The sequence below is a fragment of the Pithys albifrons genome, chromosome 6 (assembly GCF_047495875.1).
Source record: "Pithys albifrons albifrons isolate INPA30051 chromosome 6, PitAlb_v1, whole genome shotgun sequence".
Classification (NCBI taxonomy): Eukaryota; Metazoa; Chordata; class Aves; order Passeriformes; family Thamnophilidae; genus Pithys; species Pithys albifrons.
The window spans coordinates 53,442,879-53,468,911 of NC_092463.1; the positions used below are offsets into that span (position 1 = coordinate 53,442,879).

Sequence of the window (26,033 nt, forward strand, 5' to 3'; positions counted from 1 at the left end):
TCAGCACGTCTCCTACCATTTCCTTGAGAATGTTGGGGGATGATTTAAGGGCTTGGCTGAACAGGGGTGTGGTGTGGCTGACAGGTATTTTCCACCAGACCAGACTGTTCAAAGCCCCAGCCAATCTGACCCTGAATATTTATAGGGATAGCGTATACACATCTTCTCAGGCTTCTCTGGTGCCTCCCCACCCTCATGACCAGAGGCAGTTCCCTCTGCCTGCCCTTCTGTGCCATGAGCCCTGACCCTGACTCTTCACCATCTCCTCACCAGGGCTGGGCCCGTAACTGCACGCATCACTGTTTTTCCTGGGCTGGGGAGACCAGAAGGAGACAGAGGAATCCATAGGCAGTTGCCAAAGTCCCAACCAAGAGAAGAAGAATGCATTTTTACTGTTATTGGTTTATTGGTTTGGGGTTTTTCAATTTATTTTCCAACCTTGAAAAGAACTTATGAGGGAGCTAGAAGGGGACTTCATACCATAGGCCAGCACTTCTTCCTGCCAGAACTGCTGCTTCTCCAAAGGAACAGCTGTCTGCATTCTTGGCTTGATCTGTTCCTATTCTTCATGCAGGGCCACAGAGGGTCTGACTTCACCTTCACTCATTCATTGGGGAACTTTCTCGTGCTCAGACTGAAGAAACTCCACCTCCAGGCCACAGGGACATCAGTGGTCCTTTGAAGGACAACAACAGTTTTGTGGAAGCCGACTCAATTCACTCCCTTTTCTCGAGACTCAGGGCAGAGGAGCTGGCACCCCTTCAGGAGGGGTGGGGTAGGAGATGGGAAGGAAGGGCTCATACCACCCACAGCAATCAGCAAAATAATTTGTTGATGCTGGGAAATGGAATGAGTGAGCCAGCAGGACAGCCAGGTGTGGAGGCTGGGACTCCCAGCTGATCACAGGTGTGGAGGCTTGGCTGATTGAAGGGTGTTGGCCAGGCACTCCTGAGATGATGTGATCACTTTCCCCATGTGATCCCATGCTGGCTATGACCAATGGTTGCATTGTGTCTCAAGTGTTTTTACACTAAGTCCTAGAATGACCTCCATAATATTACCTGGCACATTTGGAAAGAAGAAATTCCTAGGGCTCAATGCATTCATTATGATGATTTTACTGTATTTTAAAAAGCTTGTCTGCAATTGTTGTTATAGCCTAAATCCCCCCCAGATTTTAAGGTGGCACCAGAAAAGCAGGATGTGGACATGGAAAGTTTCCAAAAAAAGCCTCCTACTTGAGGGATCACAGAATGACAGCATTTTTATTCTTGTCTCAGTTTACTTTTCAGCAATGAAGGTACGGAGGTTGCGCTGCTGGTGTGCCCAGAGCTGTGTGCTGGATGTCGTCACTTGGGAGTTGGCAATGGCTCTCAGAATGCAAGGCTTGATGCTTCTTCCCCTCTTCCTCCTCCTCCTTGTCTTGCACCGTTGATTGCCACGTTTCCAGCCCAGAGGAAGTGGCTTCCTCTTTGGCAGCCGTGGGAAGTGTCTCTGTGCTATTCCATGGACAGGTGGGCAGCCATCCAGCTCACTGCTCCAGCTGCTCCCTGGCAGGCTGATATCCCTGGGCTGCACACAGTTCGCTGGTGGGCAGACAGTCAAGCTCTGCATGGCCTGGATCAGGGAATTGAGGGCAGCGGCACTCACAGGAGAGGGGTGACTTTGTTTCTCCTCTTCTGCTGCCTTTGCTGCCTCCTTCTGGCACACGCCTTCCTCTTCTGCTGTCATGGCAATTGGTGCCGTGCTGCCATCCTGCTCAAGATGGGCAGCCATCTGCCTTGCTGCTCCAGCTCCCCCTCCTTCCAGGCATTCATCAAGGGCCTGGAAGCTGGGCAGGCTGCAGGGCTCCAAATTTTATGGTATCAGAGCAATAAGGTGATGTGACACCACAAACAAGCCATTGTGAGGTAAGTTGTAACTAGTGCCAGTGAGTGTAGACCAATACACTGGTGTTTGGGTCTGGGGGCCTGTGGCCTGAAAAATGCCCAGATATTGGAGTAGGAGGAGGGTCACGGGGGGCTGAGGGCCCCTCTCCTGGGGCTTGCTCCCACCTGCCATGTTGCTTGCAGGAGAAAGGCTGTCCCTTGGGCACAGGGACCACCCACTACCTCTCCTCAGGAGCCATTGGCTCCAGCTCCCTCCTCATCCCATGCCTGGGGTCCCCTTGACAAGATGGTGGCAACAGCATTCCAAGAACATAAACCCTGCAGGTTTCCAGGAAGAAGGAAAGAGTGGATTCGGTCTGAGGGGCACCCTCATGCTGTTCTCTGTACAGACAAGCCTTAACACTACTTTTTTTTTGTTTTAATCTCTAGGGATATTTTTAGTGCTCTCATACATAGTCCCCCTCTTGCACTCATCTAGGAGATTCACCACAGCTGTGGCAAAGTTAAAGAACAACTCAAACACTTCAGTCTTGTCATACAAGTAACATGGATTAGGCTACCATTCATGCAACATAGAATAACTGGGAAATGGGCTGTGGGTTGGGGTAGCATATGAATTTGGTGGATTGTAGTGACAACAGTTTCTTGGGCATACAGCAGCAATGACATTTGAGGAAGAGTCATGTGTGTGACTATGATCTGTTCTGCTGATGAGGTAACATTCAAGTAAGAGAGAGGGTATACTTTCTCCCCCAGCATCCTGTAAACTCATACATACATACATACATATATATATATATACGTATGTATTTGATTAATTTTCCTAACTGGTAGCACACAGATATTTTTGAAAAAGGACATTTGGTTAACTCTGGGATGACAAAGGGAAAAGCCAAGAGCTGTTCTTCTGGAATTGGAAAGGGTCACAAATATCTGCTCCAAATCATCTGCTCCAAGATACCAGGCTGGGACAGAGCGCTGTTGGCAACATCATGGCAACCCATGACAAGAGTGCATGAAAGAGGGCATTGTCTTCCAGTTCAGGTAGATTATGTGACTGGTACCATGAGAATGAAATTGGTGTATGGAGAGGAACACAGGGAACTCTTCATTGGGAACAAAACCCACATGAATGACAGTTTATGACCTCTACCTTTACAATCCATAGTGAATGCACTATAGTCCCTATAAATCAAGTCCTTTCGTGTTGCGCTTTCTCAGTGTGCCTGTTTCATCTGAATCACTGGCTTTTTGCTCTTCTAGTGCTGCATTTTCATTTTCTGACTCCACAGACAGGTCTTCTTGGGTTCTCTCTTCTTCACTGCAGCTCTCAGAGTGGAATCCAGCATTCTCTGCTATGACAGCAGGATCATCCTCATAACAACAGCAGCACTCCTCAGTGCTTTGGCTGTGATGAAGGTCCCTCTTCTCTTCACTGATGAGAGTTTTTTCATCCTTTTGCTGCATTAAATTCTGACCACCCCTTCCCATGGTGAGATCAGTTAACAGGGTTTCATCACAAAGATACTCATCTTCCATGCCCTCCATTCTTTCTGCAAGCTCTTCTGGAGAGGGTTGGCTCAGGTCAGGGTAATCTACAAGGATTGTGTCCTGTTTGCGCTTGAAACAGCTGGAATTATCGTAGACAGGGTAGGTCTCTTCTGGATAACCTTAGGAATAAAGTGATATGCAGCTTGAAGTATTACCAGCATTTAATAGTAGTACCGAGTTAAATGATGAAGGTAAAGTTTGATAGAACAGTTGTTTTTAGAACTGCCAGTGTGTCAACTATTTAATGCCATCTGTACAGGGCAGTATTAAATCCATGGCAATAATCTGCAAAATATGACTTCTTGGGAGACGATGACAAAAAATCCACTTATTTTCAGGGAGCCAGGATGTCAACCCTGACTTTCAGGAGTGAGTATCTGAGCTTTGCTGAAACCTATGGGAGCTAACAGGTAAAAAGACAGTGTCTCAGATATTTAAATAGAACCTTTCTTTTTTTATTATTTTTTCTGTCTACAGTTTGACTAACTCATGTTTTGAACACTTTTGCTATAGACAGAATTACTTAGAAGGCTGGAAAACCAGCTATGTCAATGACTTGAGAAAAAACATCATGAACTTCACTTTATGAACAGACCGTAAGGCCACTGTTTATACTTTATGTATTGATCATTTTTGAAAGCTTTTTAAAAAGCAAGGAATTAAGTTTGTATTTAAAATTATGGTAATGAGTAGGTCAACTAAGGTATCTTGAAAACACATTTACGTAACAGCTAAACACCAAGGAATGGAAAGGACATTAAATAGTATTAATAAACAATATTAAAATAAATAATTTTTAAGAGATATACTTCCTAGAGTTGACTTTTACAACACTGGAGCAAACAAAGAATTACTAATCAAAAGTAGAAATTGTAAGTTATCTAAAACGTTCTGATTCTGGTTTCCAAGGGTTTTATGATTGTCATAAAATCCAGCACCGCAAAGAAAGGGAAATACATAAAACTAGAGCATCCAAGCCCTAGCAGCAGATGGAGCATATGTGAATATTCATCTGCCACTTCTGGCAGCAGATTGTGTCGTGTTTATACTAAAGGCAGTGCTGGGTGCCTCGAAGTCTACTTTTTGCTATTACGGCTGGGAAAAAAATGTACCTCCTGCAAAGTTTTGAACACTAACTTCTGGGAAGGAAGGACAAATTTAACCAAAACTTTTAAAGGATCTGGGACTATAAGTAATCCTTATTCAATTTTTCTTTTTAAGGGTAATGGTAAGAAAAGCTCTCAGTTACCTTCCCAATCCTCCATGTAAGGAGCTTCTTCAGCTTCCTTCTCAGGAGAAATGTCATCTATGAATTTTCCTTCTTTCATAACTCTAGTAATTTCTCGGAGTTGATGAAGTAACATTTTTTCCTGGTCTGTTGTAACATTTTGAGTCCTGCTAGAAAATACCAGACACCAGAATTCAGTCCACTGTTATTACAAACTATTAAGAGTTTTAACCCAACTGTTTGGTCCATCCAGCAGTACAGTCTGAAGAAACCTGTCTGTAATATGATCAGTATTCAACACGTCCATGTGCTCTGCACTGCAGTTCATTCCTTTATTCAGAAAGCCTGCAGACTTAAAGAGGTAAAGGAAAGCAGGTAAAGCCACTGACAGAGCAAGAAAAGTGACGCACAAGCAAGAATTCTAGTACAAAAGACACTACAGAAATTTTTTGCCTTTATAAGAGTGTTAGGTAAGAATTAAAGTACAGTGCCTTGTTTGAAGTATTATTAGGAAATGTAATTCTGAACTTATGCTGTATTTGTAACTTGTGGGAGCTGAGCAGAATTTCTCGAACACCATTCGCTTCAAGATCCTTATGATCCTTCATTATGACCATTTAATGCAAGGCCTCATTAAGAAATGTCAGTTGGACAGATCATGCTGTTATTATAGAGAGTCAACAATGCTGCCTGGTGGAAAGGTGTGGGGAGAAGCATGAAGGAGATTTAAAAGGTGTTACATTTAATTTTAACTTGCCCTCTATGATTAGAAGGAGAGTGGGAAAGAACTGTGATTTTTATCAGATTAAAAGCAAACTAAGATTTTGACTGGTTCTACACTGCTGAACCTACTACAGCTCAGGTAATATTACTTACTGCTGTAGCAAAAATGCTTCCAACAGGTAAGATCATGTAGTCACTACATGTTATCTTCTCTACAAAGGAAAGCGCTTCTAAAAATTTTATTGGCAAAAATGTAGTATGTGGTCTGCACTCCAGTAACTCAGCAGGTCAGAGTAAGAAAGATGTTGGCTGTACTTAGGTGTGTAAATGGTTCTGACCAATGGTGCTTGTTTCATCTTGAGTTTCAAGTTTAAAATTATGAAATCTTGAGCTGTAAGTTGTCCTTGAGCAGGTGTTTGTTCTTTGTGTAAGTGCCAGTTCAAGCCTCGCAGGGGTCTGAGGCCCTACTCTGGTGCTCTTTTGGATCTCGCTCTGTTGTAGTAACGATCTGTTGCTCCCACTTACTTGGAGAAGGTGGGCCTTGGCGTGCTCAGAATGCTGAACTGTAGGTGATGTGTGAAGTCAGAGAGATGATCTCTGGTAATCTCCAAACTGGAGATCAGACAATCTCCAAGAGTGAATGCTCAGTGACTCTTAGGGATGAGACAGAAAGAGCGGAGCTGGAAACACATTAATGATTTTGGCTTTAGGTGGTTAGTATATACCTAAACCTTGTTTCAGTTACCTGAATTCTCATAAACTTGCAGTGTCCATCTTCAGTTGTCTTACCAGCTGTTGGAACTAGAACAGCACTCTAATAGGTACTTTGTGCCAATCCACATACACAGGAATGATGGCGACACGATGCCTACTCCACTAAAGACAGAATAACACTGGTTTAAAGCCAAACAGATTAGCATCCTACTGCTGGTTGGTGTGATGGTGATGGAAGTGCTGATCCTGGGCTAGATTTTTCCACAACTGCAAACACAGTTGTCTGTAAATTAACTTAGGAGGCCTGTTGCTTTCATTAGCACCTACCCAGATTTAACTGTTTGACTGAGATCACAAGGCAAAACATCTCCTCTCTGCACTTCCCCTGAGGGGCACTTTGAAAAGCTGATATCCCAACACTATACGGAGGTTGTACCGAGTTCTGTCAAGTTGTGCTGGCAATCTGTTCCACAAGACAAGGGAAGTTGTGAGACAGCATCTTCTCAAAAGCCTGGGTTATGCAGATGTAGAATTTGAGATGCCCACAAAAAGGCATGGTTTCATCAGCTTTGACTGAAGTTGTAACAGAATTGCCAAACTAATGCTCCTTTTACGGACATAACTGTACCTAATTTGAATATATATCACTTGGATGAAGACAGAGAGGCCTATCTGTTTAGCACAACGAGAAGATATGCTAGCTCAGATAATAGGATCAGAGAATGCAGATGCATTACTGTGGTATTTCATATAGGAAAATTTCTAATATGCAGGATAGTCTCATTAGAAAACAGTACTGTCTTATTGCAACACAGTGTGTCTGTATTTCAGATTATTTCTCTTCCAAACACCTTGCTTAAAAGACAAATTTCCCTCTAGAGAGGGAGAAACTAAAGCCCATGTGTTATTTCCATTTAATTTAAGGTCTCTGGTAAGATATACTGTAGGATGCTGGCAACGTCTATGTAAGACATCTGGCTGACCTGCATATGGGAGATTTACCAGGATATAATGTACTTAGGAATAACAAGGGGGTAACAGATGCAGAAGGTTTACAGTGTAAGAAAAGGTCATTATTTTTGTTCTCTGTATTTGTAGCTCCAATGCAACTATTACTTTTCATAATGGCAATGCTTAACATTTTGTAGAGTCCCATAGTGTTGACTAACAGGTAAAGTAAAGGTTTCTTATTCTGAGATCAGAACATTTCCTGAAGAGCCATCATGACTACAGGGAAAATCCATAATCTAACAGGGCACTAACTGGTATTTTTTTAGTTTCATGATCTTAAAACAATCATTATTAAAATACAGTGACCACCCAAAAATGGCATCTCACAGAGCCTCTCACTCTTCCATATCTGATTTGCTCAGTATATGGTAAAAAGGAAAGTTCTTCCAGGTGACAGCCCAGTAAACAGGACTTTAAAACCAGGTAGACGAGCTGCATTATTTTGACCTCTTACCTAATTACCAGAAATAGCAAGTTTTGGTTATGCTGCTGAGCACCTGGCCAGACAATTCTTTCTTCCTCTTGCTTTCTTTAGCTTGCCTCTTTTCTGTATTAAAACATGCTAGGCCTTATTAACAGTATCTGTACTTGAACTTTTTGATAGTTTTGCATTTCTGGAAGGGTGTTTCTGCACTCAAGGCTGCAGCAATTCACACTGGTTTTGAAGGAGGTCTCCTCAGTTAGTTTGGAGGTTGATCTTCAAACCTCATTAAAAAAAACAAAGCAAATCCAAGTTTCTGCCTGCTGCTTTCTATAACACAAGGCTGGGTAATACTAGCTATCCATCTGAGAAAACCAGGCTAACAGTATCGATAGGTCTTTCAGCCTCACTTCACTCAAATGATTTTGAAAGGAAAAAAAACCAGAGCAGGACAAGCCATAGCAGTAAAACAAGATGTACACTTCCTACAAAAGCAAGCAGAATAAAATCAGATAGCATAGTATATATCATTCCTTTGAAACAGAATTTCTTTCTTTGGTACAGCATTCTTTGAGAATAAACTATCCCTCTCAATTCATCCAGATTCCAAGAGCAATTTTTTTTTTTTTTAGAAAATATACAAAATTAGAATGTCTTTGGATTTTAAGAATCTTCACCAGGAGAAAGCCAGAATGAATCCTGGAGCAGTTCAGCCAGGAGGGGAATGCTCCTGAGGTAAAGTGAGGATACTGAGGCATGAGCTCAGACCTCAGCACTCTTACAAGCACCGTGTGTTATGGTGATACATCAGGTTTTGTGACAATGGAAAACGTGACCTTTAGTTTGGTTACTAATACTTCACTTGTCCAGCTGGCTGTTGCTTTGCCATATGTACTATAAAGGCCATGGTCTCACCTGGGGTCTTTCAGCATTAGTTTAAACTTGATACCAGTTATTTCTGCCCCTGACTTTTCTCTTGCAAGGATTTCTGTTTAACTGCAAAACGAAAAATGAATCTCAAGTAATTTTTGCTCTCTTCCTCTTTCTTTTTTATTTAAATATATCAACATCTGGATTGAATAAGCCTAGCTCTGTACTCTGTGCTGTAATTACACTTTCTACTCATATATTTTAATACATTCATTCATTATTAGTGAACTTAATGAGTATCACAGTGTAGATTAAGAAAGCTTCCAAGTCTGAGTGTATTTGAAATAGGTATTTGCTCCATCTAGAGGTGCTTTTGCCCTCCTCTTCAAAGAGGCTACATACAAAATTCTTTATTAAATTCAGACTCTGATTTCCCCTGAGAGCTTTAGATCCATCTATATAAATTGTTTGGTCGAACAAAGAAGGGAAGTTCTACTAAATAGAGGCTTTGAGCCAATAACACAGAGTGGAACAAATACTGGATCAGACTGTAAACTGATTTTCTCAGTAAAAAATATCCTATCCTTAGAGTCAGCACAATGTCTGGGCAACTCATAAGCCTATTTCTGTCAGCTTAAAGGTATGCACAGAGCACTGTGTTAGCTCTCCAGAACAGATGAGTAGTAGTCAAAGTGTTTTCCTTCTGTTCCACTAACAAAACCGGGCAGCTCAGGGGGCTCCCCTGCTGCAACTTGACTGGACATGGGCAATGCAGCTGCAATACAGGGCATGGCATAAAGTGGGCAAAACTCCACGCTCAAAGAGGACATGGCTTGAAGAATAAATGAACAGAATGTGCAAGGTCAGCACAGAATTGCCTCTACAGAATGGGTTAAAACAGGCCTTGGCTTGTCCAAACAAAGTTAATGTACATTAAAACCATAACAGCTCTTGTTTTTGATGCAAACCTCAGGTTATTATTCATGGTATTTCCATTTTCAAACACTGCAGTTATGCAGTGTCCTGTTGATCTGTTCTTTATACTCCTTATGGAAAACATAGATTTGTTCCAGTTTTTCTTTATAACGCAGAATAGTGGTATCATTTGTGGCAAACTTTAATAAATATAATAAACTTTTAAATGCTAATTTTACAACTCTTTGTCTTTTCTATTTAGAAGCAAATGCATAAAGTTACTGGTTACAGGGTGGAACTAAGATATGTAATCAGATTATTATACAATTCTGCCCTTAAAGAAATATTTTACAGTTATTCTAACAGGAATTTACATAAATCATAACAGCACGTCAATTTATAAAAACATCCAGTGAACTGGACAACAATAATTCAGGATATTACTTTGATCACAGAAGTTATTTTATGTATTTTAAATGTAGAGATTTTGTCTTCTGTTTACACTACTTGTCATTTTCTTCCAAATAACACACTGTACAAAAGGTAAAGGTAGGGATAGTTGCTATTCTGTTTAAGGAAAATGAAGTTAGAAAAAAAAATTCATTTTACATAATGATGCTGAAAAGAGAAAAACTGCGGAATAAAAAGTATGATGTGTAAAATCAAATTTCTAAATTTTGAAGTAGCAATAAAATGTTATTTTAATATAGATAATGCAAGAAAGTTTGCTTTCTAATCAGAGCAGGATCTCTCCTTAAAATGCTGTAATTTGATACATACCTGTCATAAATAGGTCCTACTCTGTTGATTAATTTTTCCATAGCTTCTTCTGTCTCTCTCAATCTTTCCTGGAGCTGAGTGAGCTCATAGTCAGCTGTAAAAAAAAAAAAGTCCCAAGATCTGTCAGCAGGAGCTTTGAAAATGTATCCCTGCCCATTATCACAGGTAGCATATGCTGTACCAAACCAAACTGCCTGTACTAACCAAGAAACTAAAACATGTAGCTTAGAGAATTCTACCTACTTTTCTCGGCCTAAGAAAGTGAAGACTATTGCCAATAGTAACAGGACACACAGAAAACATCTTCTTTTAAATGCTCCCAAGTTACCTCCCAATAAGCACAGTGGGTAGGACACTGGAAATGCCCTGGAGATTAAAGTTAGGAGGAAAAAACTGTTTTATATGTGTTCGCTTGTTTGGCTTTTTCCCTAAGGAAGCTATAGTTTTTTGATGTCTACTCCAGAATTAATAGTTCTCATGGAATTTCCCTCTTAGGACCCTGGGAACAGAAATAGAAGGTAATTTGAGCATTTTCTAATGAGTACAAGGTTTGAGAAACCACTTCTTTCTCAAAGAGAATCAAGTTCATGGGCTTGATGGCATGCTCCAGTCCTGCCCAGGTGTGCCAGGCTTACCGCAATGAACAGTGGCCACGTCCCTTGGAATCTGCCTGGGGAGCAAAGCACAGCATTGCCATGGTTGCATTTTTTTATAAAAAATGTGGCTATAGTACAGTAGTAGACACATATGCAGGAACATCCATACTGCCTTTCATTTGGCCAAAAGCATTAACAGACAAGATGCAGCAGCATCAATGTCAACAAGAATGCTTGAGCTCCTTGTTGGGCTTTTGTAGCTCAAAATCCTATAATTAAGATTTCATTGCTTGCCATTGCAGAACAAAATGAAACCAGCCTGGGTGAGTTAAATACTCAGCTGCTAAGGGCATATCCACTTAAGCAGCACAAAAGCACAATGGAAGTCCGGCACAGGAGGAATGGAGAAATCCATCCGCGAGCATCCTGCTTTTAGAAAGGTCTCTATTCTACACAGAATGTCATTACTTAATGTATCACTGATGTAATTATTTTGCATGTCTGAGACTTTAAAAACAGAGGGAGGGAAACTGGCAAGGAGAAAGGAAGTTACTCCCTCCAAGTCACTATCTAAGTGGTGACTCAGTCTTCAGGTTCCTAGTCCAGTGACCTGTCCCCTGCTCTGCTATAGCTTGCCACAAATGCTTTAGGAATATAAATGAAGGGCTCTAGAGAAAGGTAGAATAATTTTCCTCACTAGTTCTTTGGGTTGTAACGATGGTAAATGTTTAACTTACTGCAAATTTAGTTTCTCTTACCAAGCATTAGAGAAAAAAATACAATTACCACTGCTAATAAACTGCACAAAACTGCCAGGCACAATGCAGTACAAGTGCACTGAAAACACCATCTATAGCACTGAGTACATTAGGTACTCCTAATACGTGCATTAATGTGAAGATAATTACAGCTATATTAACAGAATTACCTTACTGCTAGCACTTTCTATAAAGCATTAAGTACTTTTCTTTCCTATTACAGTTTAGCCAGCTAAACACAACACATTTAAATACCGTCATTGTAAGTACTCCTCCAATCTTCAATAGTAAGCTTATTAATTTATCTAATAACTGCCTGCAAATAGTTGAACCTATCTCACCAGTGTTAGGTAAAATCAAAATAACACTTCAGAATACCATTTGCTCTCTTTATTCCATGTATGAAAACTTTTTTATATTCCAAAAAAGGAAACGGACAAATTAGGGAAGTGCCTGATAAAGGCTAACAATTCACAAATTCAAAAAAACGAAACTAGCTTTTATAATATCTCTCTGTACGATTACTAGACTATTACGGATTATAGAATAATTATAGATGGACATCCTATTATCCACTTTTAATCATTAGCTACATAGCTTTCAGCAAATTCATGCAGTTAATTCAGCAAACCTCATGAATAGCCATTCCTTCCAGAGAGGCTTGGGATCAGGCCACTATCACAGAGTGTCATTAGCTGAATAAGATTAGAAAGTGACGGTGCAGTAATTCACTTGAACTCTTGCTCATTCCAACACAGAAGCTTCTGCCTTGCTCTTTATTGAGGGCAAACAGCAGCTTTAGAGTGTGCCTAAACTTGAAGAATCCAGTTGGACCATGCTTCTAGAGAGTCAACAGCTACACAGGTACAGCTCACAGTCATACTCACTAATTTTCCTCTTCATATTTCCAGGTGTAGCAGTAGGGCATTTCCGCTCTGCAGGAGTAGTTTTTCCCTTGGAAGCCAGCTGAGGAGTAAAAAAAGAGGATGTTTCTATGAATTACTCCAATAGTACTATATAAACCCTAAGGGCAACAGGAAAAAATACAGAAAACTACAATATGCCAGAAGGCAACCACAGAAAAACATGCCCAGCAGTAAAAACAGACAACCATGAAAGATGACAGGAAGATCTTGCCAGCTGAAAACTTCTAAAGACACTTGAAACAAATGATATTTTTAAGCATAGTGAAAGTATAACTGAAAAAAAAAATCTTAATTTTCAATTCCATTTTTCTGTGTATAGGAGGCAAAAAACCTCATTTGACAATTAATGTGAAATGAAGGGCAGGTTCTGAAGGAACTACAGTTACCCCACTCATTCCCCAGCAACACTTACTGCCACTTCTCCTTCCCAACTTTGCACCTGCAGCACACATACTGTCTGGCTCTATATGGAACCACAGAACATTTTAGGCTGAAAAATACTTTCAACATCACTGAATTCAACAGCAAAACTCACACTGCCAAGTCGTCCACTAAACCACGTCCTCCAGTGCCTCATCTACACATCTTTTAAATACCTCCAGGGATGGCAACTCAACCACTTCCCTGGCCAGCCTTGTTTCAATGCTTAACAACTCTTTCAGTGAAGAAATTTTTCCTAATATCCAATCTAAACCTTCCCTGCTGCAACTTGAAGCCATTTCCTCTTATCTATTGTTACTTGGGAGATGAGAACAAGGCCTACCTGGCTACGGTCTTCTTTCAGGTAGTTGTAGAGAGCTGTAAGGCTGCCAGTGAGCCTGTTTTCCTCCAAGCTAAACACCTGCAGCTCCTTCAGCCACTCCTTATCAGATCTGTGCTCTAGACCCTTTCCCAGCTCCAGTGCCCTTCACTGGACAAAAGCTGGAGGCTATTTTTTTATCTCATCTGTGACTGATTCACTGAATTCACTTCCTTCTTTACTCTGTCCAGCTCAGACTCAGCTCTTCAGACACTGCTCGGGCTGGTTTTAGCCCCTATTCAAAGCAAACCCCCACACACATTTCCACAGGTCCACTTCTCTCTCCTCCCACACAGCTGACTGTCATCACTTACATGCAAATCATGTGTGTGTAACAAAAAGCCAGAAGTTCAAGTAACATGTGAAACACTTGAGGGGAATTGGGGCTGTGCCTTTTTTTAAACTAGCTTTCAACCAATTCCTCAGCTGGTGCATTTACAACACAGTCACTAACAATCTTACAAACTCCCACTCTCCAAAATCATAGTGCTTTAGTTCTAAAAAGTATGCAGTTACTCTACTCCCTCTCTCACACTTTAAATACATAAAGCAATATGTGACATACACAGTATGTGTAATATGTAGTCACACATAAAGGAAAATAATACAATGTGTATATTCAAAATTAATCTAGCATTGTTCTAGGCATACCCATCTTCCAGGGGGGAAAACCAAAAATCCTTAAAAAAATTGTAAGAGGTCAGAGGCCAATGCAGGATCAGAGGAACTCGTCTCTGTGTTCTTAGCTACTGTCTTTGCAATAGCAAAAACACAGGATATGCCACCAATCTTTTGACCACCAGTCAAAGGTCCAGCACGAGCATTTTTTTTGAGCACAGCTGAAATGGAACAAGGTATACAAATGAGAGTATGATTTCTTTTTCAAAGTTCTTTATTATTTCCCTGATTTTTCAATTTATGTTGGTCTTACCTTAAATAAAATGTACAGGATATATAAGAAGATGCCAAATCCATATATAGGGATAATCTGCCCCACAAGACCTCTCCCAGTTCCACCAGTGCTTCCACTGCCACCTCCACCTGCCTTGGCTTTGGCAACTGCTTCAGCAAGGTGAGACCTCGGAAAATGAGGGGCAGCTCGGCTGTCAGGAGTGGCGTGGGAATGCATCCTTGGTGGAAAGCGACCAAGTTTCCCTGGAAAAAAAACAGACAACAATCATGCATGCAGTCTCAAACTGCAGCCGCTGCAGCTGACCTATTTTGTCTACTTGTAAATGCACCATCACTGATGAATAATCAACTTGTTGGACTGTAAATACAAAGGCTGTGAGCCTGATCTTCCAATATTATGCAAAGGCATGATTAGTGTATAAACCACTACACATCCACCACCCTGATGTGTGGCTGCAGTATTTGCCCAGTATAGATTTTCAGCTATTGCCATAAGAAATAGTATTTTACCTGATTTTACCAATTGAATAATGAATGATAAAGAAAAGTGGTGGCACCTCAAGCTGTTCTCCTTAAAAAAGTCTAAGGTAAAGCAAGGTAAGAAAGGATATAGAAGAAGCTTGGGACATACTATTTTGGCATGCTAGAGAGAAAAAATTTCTAGGCAGGATAATATAAAACAAGAAAGGGGAGCAAGCATAAGTGGACATACAGATGCTAAAGTAAGATTGCAGAGAGCCTGAAACAGTGCTGCAGATAACTGCATTCTACTGAAAGGCACAAGAGCCTCAATAAATTTAAGTTCACTCATTATTCTATTTTCTTGGTGCCATCAAGTCAACAATTTTGCCATGAAGTTCACTATTTTACTCTCAGTGTAGCTCACATCCTGCTTTCTGTCTCCATATCCAGCCTGAACATGCACCTGCACTCCCTTCACTGACTAGGCCCGCAGTGAATTACTCAGCTACTCCGCCATGGCATCTGGCAGCAGGAGGCGCTGGATGAAAGCACCAGAGATGGGATCTGCCAGGCTGGGCTGCAGCTCACTCCCTGGTGCCAGCTGTAAAACTCCCCCTCCTTGGCACACACAGCCTGGACAGTGCTGACTGCTGCTGGGACAGGCTGCATGTGCTTGCAGAAAGAAAATGAGAAGCAGGTTTGAAATTGTACTGAAAACAACTAACTTTATTTCTGTGAGTAGCCAGCTGCAAATATTTTTATGAAACATGAGAGAAAAAATTATTTAACATTTGGGGTTGCTAGGAAACACTATCATAGGAAAGTAAATTCCTGAGCAGAGAAAATTGCAGTAAATACTTACTAGGAAGCGAAATCAATAATTTGTGAAATTCTACTATGAAAAATACATTTTTCTTGTAGATGATAGCACACATTCTAGGAGTTCTTTAGTGAAACTGCCAGGGTACACCACCACTGACCAAACTGACTCTCAGATTATCTTGACTTTGAGGAAGCTGTTATCTTGCAGTTAAATTTTGGTGAATTATTCAAAGTCTGTGATGGAAAGCATAGCACCTTATTTACAAGTCCCTGTGCTCATGCAGTAATGCCCTGTAGCAGTAGGTCACTGTGGAAACAGATGTGGTGTCATGCAGAGAGCAGTATCACTCAGGTGGGAATAAAGAACCAGGATAGATAAACCTTATGCAAATATTCTTTACAAAAAAAAGAGAGAGATCAAGAAAGCAGAAAATAATTTTCAGAGTTGAAACTGTATTTAAAGGGAATAGTTTTCTAAATTATCCACAAGGTCTCCTTTGTGATTTAAAAGATTCAATTCAATTAAAGATAATCAGGCCAAAGGGACACACAATAGACATTTCATTATCAAAATCATTTTAAAGGGGAATTTCATGGCTCCTACTTCTAAGTCTTCCTAGTTGATTTTTAAACTTTTATAATTATTTCCTTATTTAAAAAAATACTATTTGCCATAGCATTTTACTGTGAAGAACCCGTGCAAATTACAGATGAAAATGATGGCACAGGCAACTTAAAAGCATCACATACACAAAACTTTTAAATACATAGTATATAAATGTAAATTACAACAATTTGGATGCCACTGTCAAATGAACAAGATACCCTGTGCTATTAAAAATCCCAACACCCTAGCACACACACCAGAAGGTGATATGACTGGATTCCACATTTTCAAAACACTTGCAAATGGAGACAACAACATAGTCTCCATTAATAAAATCAAGTGACACTTGTACAAGAGCACAGAAAAGCACACGTTGGGTCCTTGTTTGATGCACCATCCAGCTGCCAGCGCTGATGGTGTGCACTTCAACAGGACATTTTCTATGCTGTGGGAAGAGCATGAGCTCCATTTAGCTTGAAAGGGTGCCACAGTGCTGCTCTGCTTTTGAAAGGTTTCTCAGCTCCCCTGAGACAGCCCGAAGGCTGCCCTCATGCAGACCTGATTGCTTCATGTGATAACGTCACCAAATATACCCTACCTGGCTTTGCAATCTTTCTACCTATGATTTAGCCAACACATTTAATAAATTCTGTCGGTTTAACGCTTCAAATCAACTTTGCAAACAAGCTACAGGGCAAGCAGAGCATCTTTTGTCTAATCCCATCCCTTTAATAGCTGTAAGTCAAAAAATTAAATCATGACCTAGCAAACATCTGTGTTGTTTAAAAGACTGTAGGTTTCCAAGTGTAGATGAAGTCCTAAATAGCACTTTCACATTTGAATGACTGTGGGAGTTTTAATCTTTTAACAATATTAATGCTCAAATAAAAAAAAAGCAAATCTTCAAAACTGTAACACAACAAATACAACAGCCAACCAGATGACATTCAGACCATCTAAACACCTTTTTTCCAAAAAAGCTGTTACGTCTCCTACCTAATGTGGCTTGGGAATTGTTATTGAGCCCAACTTTGACTAATTGTAAAATTATAAAGTTATTTAGACTTAAGTTACTGTACAACTCACCAAATCCTAATATGTCTTTCTGCAACATCTGACCAGCTGTAAAATTCTGGGATGCATACCTACATATATAATAAAAATTAAAGTTTGACATACAGTACATAAATGAGGTTTGCTACATCAGGTTTGCACTTCATTCTTCAGGCATATACAACACATGCCTTCAGTTATAAAATGTGCATGTTCTTCAGAGCCCAGAAGTGTAGGAAGAGATTTAGAGATGGAAAATGTCAGTCTGGGAAGTTGTGGGTTGTCCAAGCTGAGAGCAAAGGAAAGGATGCTGTTCTTGCCATTCCTCCAAACTCAACCAATCAGCTCCTCAGGGGCACCCACAATTCTGCTCATGCTCTGCAGTAGGTGTTCTGCCTTTTTGGTTTTGTTTCCATTCACAAAACATGTATACACTATTTGGTTTGGAAATGCTAAAAGTCTCTTTTTTCCACGTAAGACATTTACTGTTTCTTACCTGCTTGCAAAACAAAACAAACCAAAAAACATCGCCCTGAGAATAAACCAGCTTTAACAGAAAGGGATACAGAACTACCCTGCTCCCTCAGCAACATAAATTCCAGTCCTGCATCCTATATTCAAACTGTACTCTGATTCCCCTGTTTAGAGATGCTTAGGTGCCATTTACATTTTCCCAGTAAAATGCTGACCACAGTGACTGAAAAAAACACACACCGTTTTTTCAGACTGTCACAAGGATGAGAAATGAAATACAGTTCTGTGAGATTCAGAAGTCAAAAGTTTTGTACATTGCCCTCCCCTGCTCTGTTGGAGTTGATATTTAAAGATGTCTGCCTTAAGCAAAGGTTTTGCTACGTAGGATATGCAGGACCTTCCTCTCTGGTTGAAGCCTTCACCTCAGGACACTTGAATCAATCTTTAGCCCCCCTCAGCCACATATTTTCATAAACTATTTTCTCTCTCTCTGTATCCAATGAGTTGAAATGGCCATAGGGTTCTAAAGCTGCAAGTGGCACCTACAGAAAGACACTTGGACTCCATGATAACATAACTTTATATTGTGTAAGACTGAAAATGTTCTTTCAGGTTTTCTTGCATAACCTCCATGTTTGGTGTAATAGCTTAGAATGATCTACACAGAAATTGTTTTCTTAACATTTAATCTCTCTTTCAAGACATTACATAGTTTCTACTGCTATTCTTTAACACTCTGAAGTTCTTGACCGTGTCTGCCCGCAGAAAACCCAAGTAATTAATCCTTTTTATAACACTGACCATTCATTTCGTTCACTGTTGCGGGAACTTTCTATTTCAATATTATACACTTTCACAAAACGTATGTCCTTTTTTTTTTTTTTTTACATGTACAGCCATTTATATTTTTCTATTTTAAGTGTTTTTGTAAACACTTCTCATTCTGGCAGTCTAACATCAAGATGACCTAGATGAACAGTATGCAATTATTTACTTGTTCTTTTAGTGGCATTTACAAAATAGCTGTAACTCTCTTCCCAACACCACAACTTTAGAAATCCACCCAACAAGATCAGAAAGAATGACAATATCGAAATACTTACTTTAAACCACTGCACAGGTGGTTTTAATGGCCACTGTCAAATACTTGAATATTTTTTTATTAAATATTACAGGTGCAGGTTAAAAACACAAAAACTACCCCAAATGGAAAAATCATTTTCTTCAGGACACCTGCAGGCAACTGATCTGTGCATTGCATAAATCCAAGCTGAGTAGAGGCATTGGCTGAACTGTCATATATTTTTCTTTAATGCTGATGCCACTAGATTGTTCGTAAGAATGCAGACAGACTGCTACTGTCATGGAGCTGTATCATATTTCTGAAACTACCAACTTAGAGAGTAGCTTTGTAAAATGCTACAAACACTAGACTTAAAATGTACTTTTTAACTGCTAGTAGCTCTTTTTTCCCCTCTTTTACAAAAGACAAAAAACCTCCAATGCCTGTCCATGCAGTAGACTAGAAATGTGATACATGCACAATAAGGTCTTTAAATAAGCTTTTTCATATACATGGAACTATTATTGTGAAAAAGAACAACATTCCCACCTGGAATATATTATCAGCTTCTACAGTTCTATGGTTACCATTTTCCTAAAAGAGACCCCTGAAAATAGCTTTATTAGAGAAAGTGCCATGCTTAAAACCTGTTTCAATAAAAAGCCTTCTGGTAACAGTGAGTTCTAACAAATGGTAGTAAACTTTAAGCATGTTTTATTCAGAGACATTTTGCCCCCAAGACTACAAAAAGCACTTTATTAACTTCCTAGAATGACATGATTACTTCAAGACCCTGAAACTCTCATCAGGTAACTGCAGTTATCAGTGCACCAAAGAGGATGACTAATGACAGAGATATGAATTGAACTGTTCAATCAAGATTTATTCTTCCAATAAAAAAATAACTTCAGGTGAAATAAAAGTTTGGTCTGCAGAGCGGGTGTAATGAAATTCCTGCTATTAAATTGAAAATATGGACTATAAACTCTCATCTTAAACTGATCAGCTGAGGCAAGGTGTTACATCCTCGGCTAAAGACAGGGGTGCCAACAGGAGAGCATACCGAGTACTTGCACTGCACCAGGCATACACTACATTGTTCTGTACTGTGATCTCTGCAGGATAATGGAAAGAGTATTTATACTACTTATTTTAAGCATTTAACTGTGGCAGTGATACATCACCTTACTACAGCACTGCTCAAAGCTGGCCATGCCAGCACAGGTATGAGCATCATTCATCAGACAGATGTCACCGGAAATAATTTGGGGCAAAGTTTGTTGTTGGGTTTTTTAGAGCTAATTTTTCTGTCAGGCCAACCTGCAGCCAAAGAGAGAAGCACCACATTAACTGGCAACTGCCTAGGACTGCACTGCTGTGGGAAAATGGTGTATCAAACTCCCTCTTCTGGTAACACTGCAGGATCTGTTGGGAGCTGCACAGGGATAGAAGCAAATGGAGAAACAGGTAGCACATCCCAGAGTGTCTGCTCCCATCTCTGCTTCAGGCAGGTGACTCCACAATCCTCACCAAGCCCCCATGTTGCCTGCTGGGTCTTTGAGGGGCCCAGCACGGTTCCCTCACACCCCTGCTCTTGATGAGCTGTCAAAACTCAGGTTTTCAGTGTTAGGAGATTCTGCAATGAAACTACAAAACTGCAGATCTACAGTGTTGACAAACTGATTTTCAAGTTCTTAAAGGCCAAGAACACACAGGGTAACCATGGACGGGGTGGTTGTAGTATGGAAATTGCACATTTCAGTTCAACGTTATTTTATCAGTAACTTCAGCCTGAATGTCCTTAGAAAACCCTGGTAAATGAAACCAATGTCACTGAATTGTGCAGAATGCCAAACCTGTTGGAAGGATGCACAAGATACAGTCACTGAACATGAGCACCTGAGGAACAGCATCCAGCAGAACCTCTAAGTTCTCTGTACTTCCATCCACCTCACCTCTGGCTTAAGGGTAGCCCTGGGCAAAAATCATAGAATCATAGAATCATAGAATCGATTGGGTTGGAAAAGACCTCCAAGATCATCGAGTCCAACCCTTGGTCCAACTCTAGTTCATTTACTAGATCATGGCACCCAGTGCCACGTCCAATCTGCATTTAAAGATCTCTAGGGATGGTGAATCCACCACCTCTCCGGGCAGCCCATTCCAATGCCTGATTATTCTCTCTGTAAAAAATTTTTTTCTGATATCCAACTTAAATTTCCCCTGGCAGAGCTTAAGCCCGTGCCCCCTTGTCCTATTGCTGAGTGCCTGGGAGAAGAGACCAGCCCCCACCTGGCTATAACTTCCCTTCAGGTAGTTATAGACAGTGATGAGGTCACCTCTGAGCCTCCTCTTCTCCAGGCTAAACAACCCCAGCTCCCTCAGCCTCTCCCCATAGGACTTGTGCTCCAGTCCCTTCACCAGCCTTGTTGCTCTTCTCTGGACCCGCTCCAGCATCTCAATATCCTTTCTGAACTGAGGGGTCCAGAACTGAACACAGTACTCAAGGTGTGGCCTCACCAATGCAGAGTACAGGGGAAGGATCACTTCCCTGGTCCTGCTAGCCACGCTATTTTTGATACAGGACAGGATCCCATTGGCCTTCTTGGCCACCTGGGCACACTGTTGACTCATGTTGAGCTTCCTGTCAATTAGTACTCCAAGGTCCCTTTCTGCCTGGCTGCTCTCCAGCCACTCTGTGCCCAGCCTGTAGCGCTGCAGGGGGTTGTGGCCAATCCTTCTCTACCAAGACCTGGGGCTATGACACCAGCTCCTTTTGTAAATTGCCTTGGGGAAAAACACCTGCAGCAGAAGGCAATGGGCGTAAAAAGAATGGAAGATGCTTGTATGAACCCATTTCTCCAAAACTTAAGAGGGGACATGCAGAGTGGGAGGGCAGGCATGAAGGACACAGCTTGAGCCACAGGATGTGAGCCTGAATCAGTCATCACGTGGCACAGTATGATGAGAATCTGGTGCATGAACACAAAGTTTAAAACGCTGGAGTAGAAAACTAAACAATGAAGGCGATTCAAAAGAGATTTTATTTCATATGCAACAACAAAAGCATTCTGTACAGAAAAGAACAAAATATGAAGTTTCTTTAAAAAAGTGATGTATCACAATGAAAAAAACCCAAAACAAAACACAAAGTGGTATGAACATGTCACTTTTCAGTAGCTTTAATATCCCATACTTGAATTAAATTAAACTTGGAAGATTTTAAGCTATTAAAAAAATAAGAAGGTAAATCATAGGGATAACAACGAATTACTCCTTTGGCAGTCCACGCGCCCCTGAGGGAGGACCACGGGGAGGGACGCGGGAAGGGGGAACTAGGCCACGTTCCCATCCCGCGTAGCGGAGCTCTCTCCGTACAGCCCCGGCCGCGCCCGGCGCCCCCTCCGCCCGCCCGGCCGGGCTCTCCCCGCGCAGCGACCCCGCGGGGCGGGGCAGGGCAGGGCAGGGCAGGGCAGAGAGGGATGGACGGGGACGACGGCCAGCAGCGGCCTCTTACCATCGGGCTGCGCGGGCTCCTGCCGGCCGGCGCCGCGGGGCAGGAAGGTCCGCGGCAGGAGCAGGGACACGCAGAGCACCAGGCAGGACACCGCGGCCACCCGGCAGCACGTCCAACCCGCCATGGCCGCGCCGCGCCCGCGGGCTCTGCGCAGGCGCGCGCAGGCGTCGGGCGAGAGCCTGGGGGGGGGACCGGGGCGGCGGGAGCGGGAGGTGGGGGGTGCCCGGGATGGAGGTGTTGGGGATCCCAGGATGGAGACGTGGGGATCCCGGGATGGAGGTGTTGGGGGTGCTGGGATGGAGGTGTTGGGACCCCCGGATGAAGCTGTTGGGATATCGGGATGGTGTTGGGATCCTGAGATGGAGATGTGGGGATCACGGGACCAGGGTGTTGGGAGGGTCTGGTGTAGGTTGGGTCCTTTCGGAAAAGCCTTGAACCTCAGAAAAGCAGGACAGGGTGTAGAGGGCACAGAAGTCCCCTTGCAACAAAGACGAAGATGAACTTTTTGCATGTAGTGACAGGACAAGAGGGAATGGCTTCACACAGAGAGTAGGTTTAGATTAGATATTAGGAAAAAATTCTTTGCTGTGAAGGTGGTGAGGCAGTGGAACAGGTTGCCTGGAGAAGCTGTAGGTGCTCCCTCCTTGCAAGTGTTCAATGCCAGGTTGGATGGAGGTCTGAGCTACCTGCTCTAGGGAAAGATGGCCCTGCCCATGACAGGGCGCTTGGAACAAGATGGTCTGTAAGGCCCCTCCCAACTCAAACCACTCTATAATTCCATGAATTTTCCTGTCCCCCATAAGTGTTTTCCAGGCTTTCACCTGCTCCTTGCCTGTAGCACTGCAAACCTACTGAGGGAAAAGAAAAAAATAACCTATACTATGATTTTTTTTTCACTGCTGTGCAGGATTCCAGCTGGTCTCTGCTGCTCTCAGTGATGGCAGGACAGGGCAGGAGGGCAGAGGGTGCCCAAAGCTCTGCATATCCTGCCGTGCCATGAGTTGATGGCAGTAGGAGCAGCGTGGTCCCTGCTGCCCTCCCTGACCCGGGAAGGGGCCAGGCCCTTACTTGTGGCAGAACTGCTGGTGGGCTTGCAGGGGCAGGGAAGGTATCTTGGCTAAAAGCACTGTGAGAGGCCATGGCTCTCCTGGATTCTTCATGTGGATATGTTTGCCTCCTTTCAGCACACAGGAAAAGTGTGGAAAAGTGTAAGAAATCCAGACCATATTTAAAATTAATTCAATTTACTGCAACTATCTAAGACATTTAAAAATTATAAATGTGCATAAATTTTCAAAAGAGAGCTTGAAATACGCATATTTAAGTGTGTTTGTTTGGGCTGCTGCTGTGCAAAGTCATCCTGAAACCACTTTCCTTATATATTAACAATAAAAGATTGTAGTAAAGAGTGAGGTTCAGTGTTTGCATTTTCACCGACTTAAGCAAAATACTGCCAGTCATGTCAAATTAAATTATATGGTTTTGTGTTTCCATTATATTTATATTACACTGTATTACTGTAGTTGAATTAGACTATTTTCCATGGGGTCTGGGCTGTGACTACTGAATTTAACTCACTTTACGCAAGAGCTACCCTTAATTAGACTTGAGCTGAGAGCAGAATTGGTTTGACTAACGCTGCAGACCACTACAGCAGCTGAATACCACAGGCTCTTAAATTACTTCCAAAGAGATATCTGCTGACTGAACAGCTGGAACCAGGTGGACAATTCCAGAAATTGTTCTTACTGAGCACCTCAGCCCTGGGGAGATGGCAGCCCTCAGCCAGGCCCCACCAGCACTTACAAACTAACTTGGCTGGACTATCTCCTTCCACAGCTCCTTCAGCCACCACTCAGTAACCAGGTTTCAGATGCCTCACAGTAGGATTTCTGGGAGTCCCCCTCTGTTCCTGGAAATAAAAATTGTGGACGCTGTTGTTTCAGTGTCTATGTCTCTTTCCTAAACTTGTCTGCAGCTTTCAATGCCTCCAGAGACGAAGTTAACAGGCAGGGGCATAAAAAGGAACGTTGCCTTGATCGGAAATGTGACATCAGTTCACTAACAACAAATAATTCCCTCAGTCTGTCATGGACAATATACTGTTGTTCTCTGGCAATGGATGGGCTACCACGAGTAGCAAGTTTTGTCTCTTCATTGAGAAGTAAAAGTTTTTTAGCATCGTACAGCAGTGGCTCATTGCAGATGCTTAGGAATGTCATCTTCAGCACCTCATGATGTTGAAGTTATCCAAAGCATCAATCCTTAAGCCAAAAGGAAAACAACCTTCTATAACCACAAGGAGAACACCACTGGCCTGGCACAGCACTCCTGGGGGGTTACTTCTCTTTCCCTCGTTACTATTGGGATGTGCAGGAAGAACAGACAGCAACTGGGAGAGCAGCACCACATCCCGAGCCTTTCTAGGCATTAGCTGCCACTGTCAAAGGGTGGTTTCACCATTCCAAGTGTCATCAAGTCAGTTGATCCAAAGCACTGATATTTGGGGGCTTCCTTGGTGATTAGGTTTGGATAAAGCAGATTGCCTTTCCACTCTTTCTTTGTTACTAGGAAGGTCACCAGAAGAAAAAATTAAATGCTTTATGACAGTTTTCTCAGTGCTTTTTCCCCACATCATGCAAAGCCAAGAAGGAATGGGAACACTGATGCTCTACCATTAGCATTTCATGTGGAAACACCAGCTTTCTTATCCCGGTGTGGGACTTTGTCCATGGCCACCCAAGAAGCCTACAGCAACTCAAAGCTAAAGCAAGGAACTTAATACCGGGATTATACATAGAGACCCACAGATTCAATCAAGAGTTATGTTGAAAAATAATAAAAAGGAGGACTTGATAAAACCCATTTTTTTTTCTACAACCAAAAATGTAATTCCAGCAGGGGAAGCCTAGGATTCTTGAACTTCACTATAAGGATAGATTTAGTCCTTTGTGGAATTCACAGGTGAAATCCTTCTGGTTCAGCTTGCTGAGAACCCACTTCTAATAGTACAGAACTATGTTGGGAACAGCATCTCAACAGGAAGATCAAGAGGGCATTTAGAGGATTTTACCTTCTTGGAAGGGAAAATACCATTAATATATTCTGATCTGAATATGTTTTTTTCAGACCACAGCCTAAGTACTGCGAACACCCTGGTTGCTCACATGGCCCTCACAAACGTCAGCCTCATCAAGTGGGTTTCACTGTATTTAGATTGGTTTGAATTGTGTTTGCCATTATATGTAAAGAGATGTTTTCACAGAATGATGTGCTAGCATTTCTAAATACTTTGACTTATGTTTCCAACATAAGTCAAGGTTATGTTACAGCCTTTATAATATTCAGAAACAGCCCTTACATAGCAAAATACCTTCAGCTGAGGTAATAGATATTCAGCAGGTACCAGTAGAAATCTCCAGCAAATTATTTATTATGAACTTCTGGAAGGCAACATTACAAACTGATTTAATTGTATTTGTATTTAAATAAACCTTGTCTTCTCCTACTTACTTTTCTCTGCTCTCCCATGCTTTCCAACTTTCCCAGTTTCTCCTTATTATGGGACAAAGTTTTTAAACATCATTTATCCAGTATGAATCAGAGTTGGCTTTTTTTCCCCCTTGTTTTTATGCTTTTTCCCTAAGCATGTTCTTAGGCTACTTTATTTTGCAAGTAAGCTCAAAACTCAGCAAATGACAGTGTGAGCTGTGGAAATTGTACACATCCATTCTGTTATCCATGCTGGCACTATCAGCATCGAAGCTGATGCCATCCATTTGCACAAGTATTTGCAACTTATTTTGACTTTTTCCTTTCATAAGCGAAGGTTTATCTTCAGAAGTCATAACCTTTCTCAGATGTGTAGCTCAGGATCTGCATGAGCCACAGTCTATGGCCTAAAGAATACTATACTCTGGATTATGTAGAGCAATATTCAAC

The 26,033-nt window shown here is 41.7% G+C and overlaps 1 protein-coding gene across 3 annotated transcripts; it reads right to left on the minus strand.

Annotated features, from left to right (window-relative positions):
• Window positions 1-362: 362 nt before the first annotated feature.
• On the minus strand, window positions 363-22,224 carry RIC3 (RIC3 acetylcholine receptor chaperone). Of its 3 annotated transcripts, none has more exons than XM_071558917.1 (6): window positions 22,092-22,224; window positions 14,113-14,336; window positions 12,344-12,422; window positions 10,103-10,196; window positions 4,690-4,835; window positions 363-3,559 (listed from the first exon to the last, which is right to left on the minus strand). In XM_071558917.1, exons 1-6 carry the CDS (start codon window positions 22,213-22,215, stop codon window positions 3,075-3,077), a joined length of 1,152 nt encoding a protein of 383 aa, XP_071415018.1. In that variant the 5' UTR covers window positions 22,216-22,224; the 3' UTR covers window positions 363-3,074. The 3 variants fall into 3 exon arrangements, with proteins under 3 accessions (XP_071415018.1, XP_071415017.1, XP_071415019.1); XM_071558916.1 differs by having other exon boundaries at window positions 4,690-4,838; XM_071558918.1 differs by lacking the exon at window positions 363-3,559 and adding an exon at window positions 3,778-3,843 and having other exon boundaries at window positions 4,690-4,838.
• Between the last annotated feature and the right edge of the window lie 3,809 nt (window positions 22,225-26,033).

What these genes read in the sequence shown, in the direction of transcription:
- RIC3 (XM_071558916.1), bottom strand. Translation starts at nt 22,215, where the DNA reads ATGGCGGGTTGGACGTGCTGCCGGGTGGCCGCGGTGTCCTGCCTGGTG. An exon ending in GGAGCCCGCGCAGCCCGATG is followed by an intron (nt 14,337 to 22,091) that starts GTAAGAGGCCGC and finishes TTTTTTTTCCAG; the next exon opens with GGAAACTTGGTCGCTTTCCA. An exon ending in GTAGGACCTATTTATGACAG is followed by an intron (nt 4,839 to 10,102) that starts GTATGTATCAAA and finishes GGTATTTTCTAG; the next exon opens with CAGGACTCAAAATGTTACAA.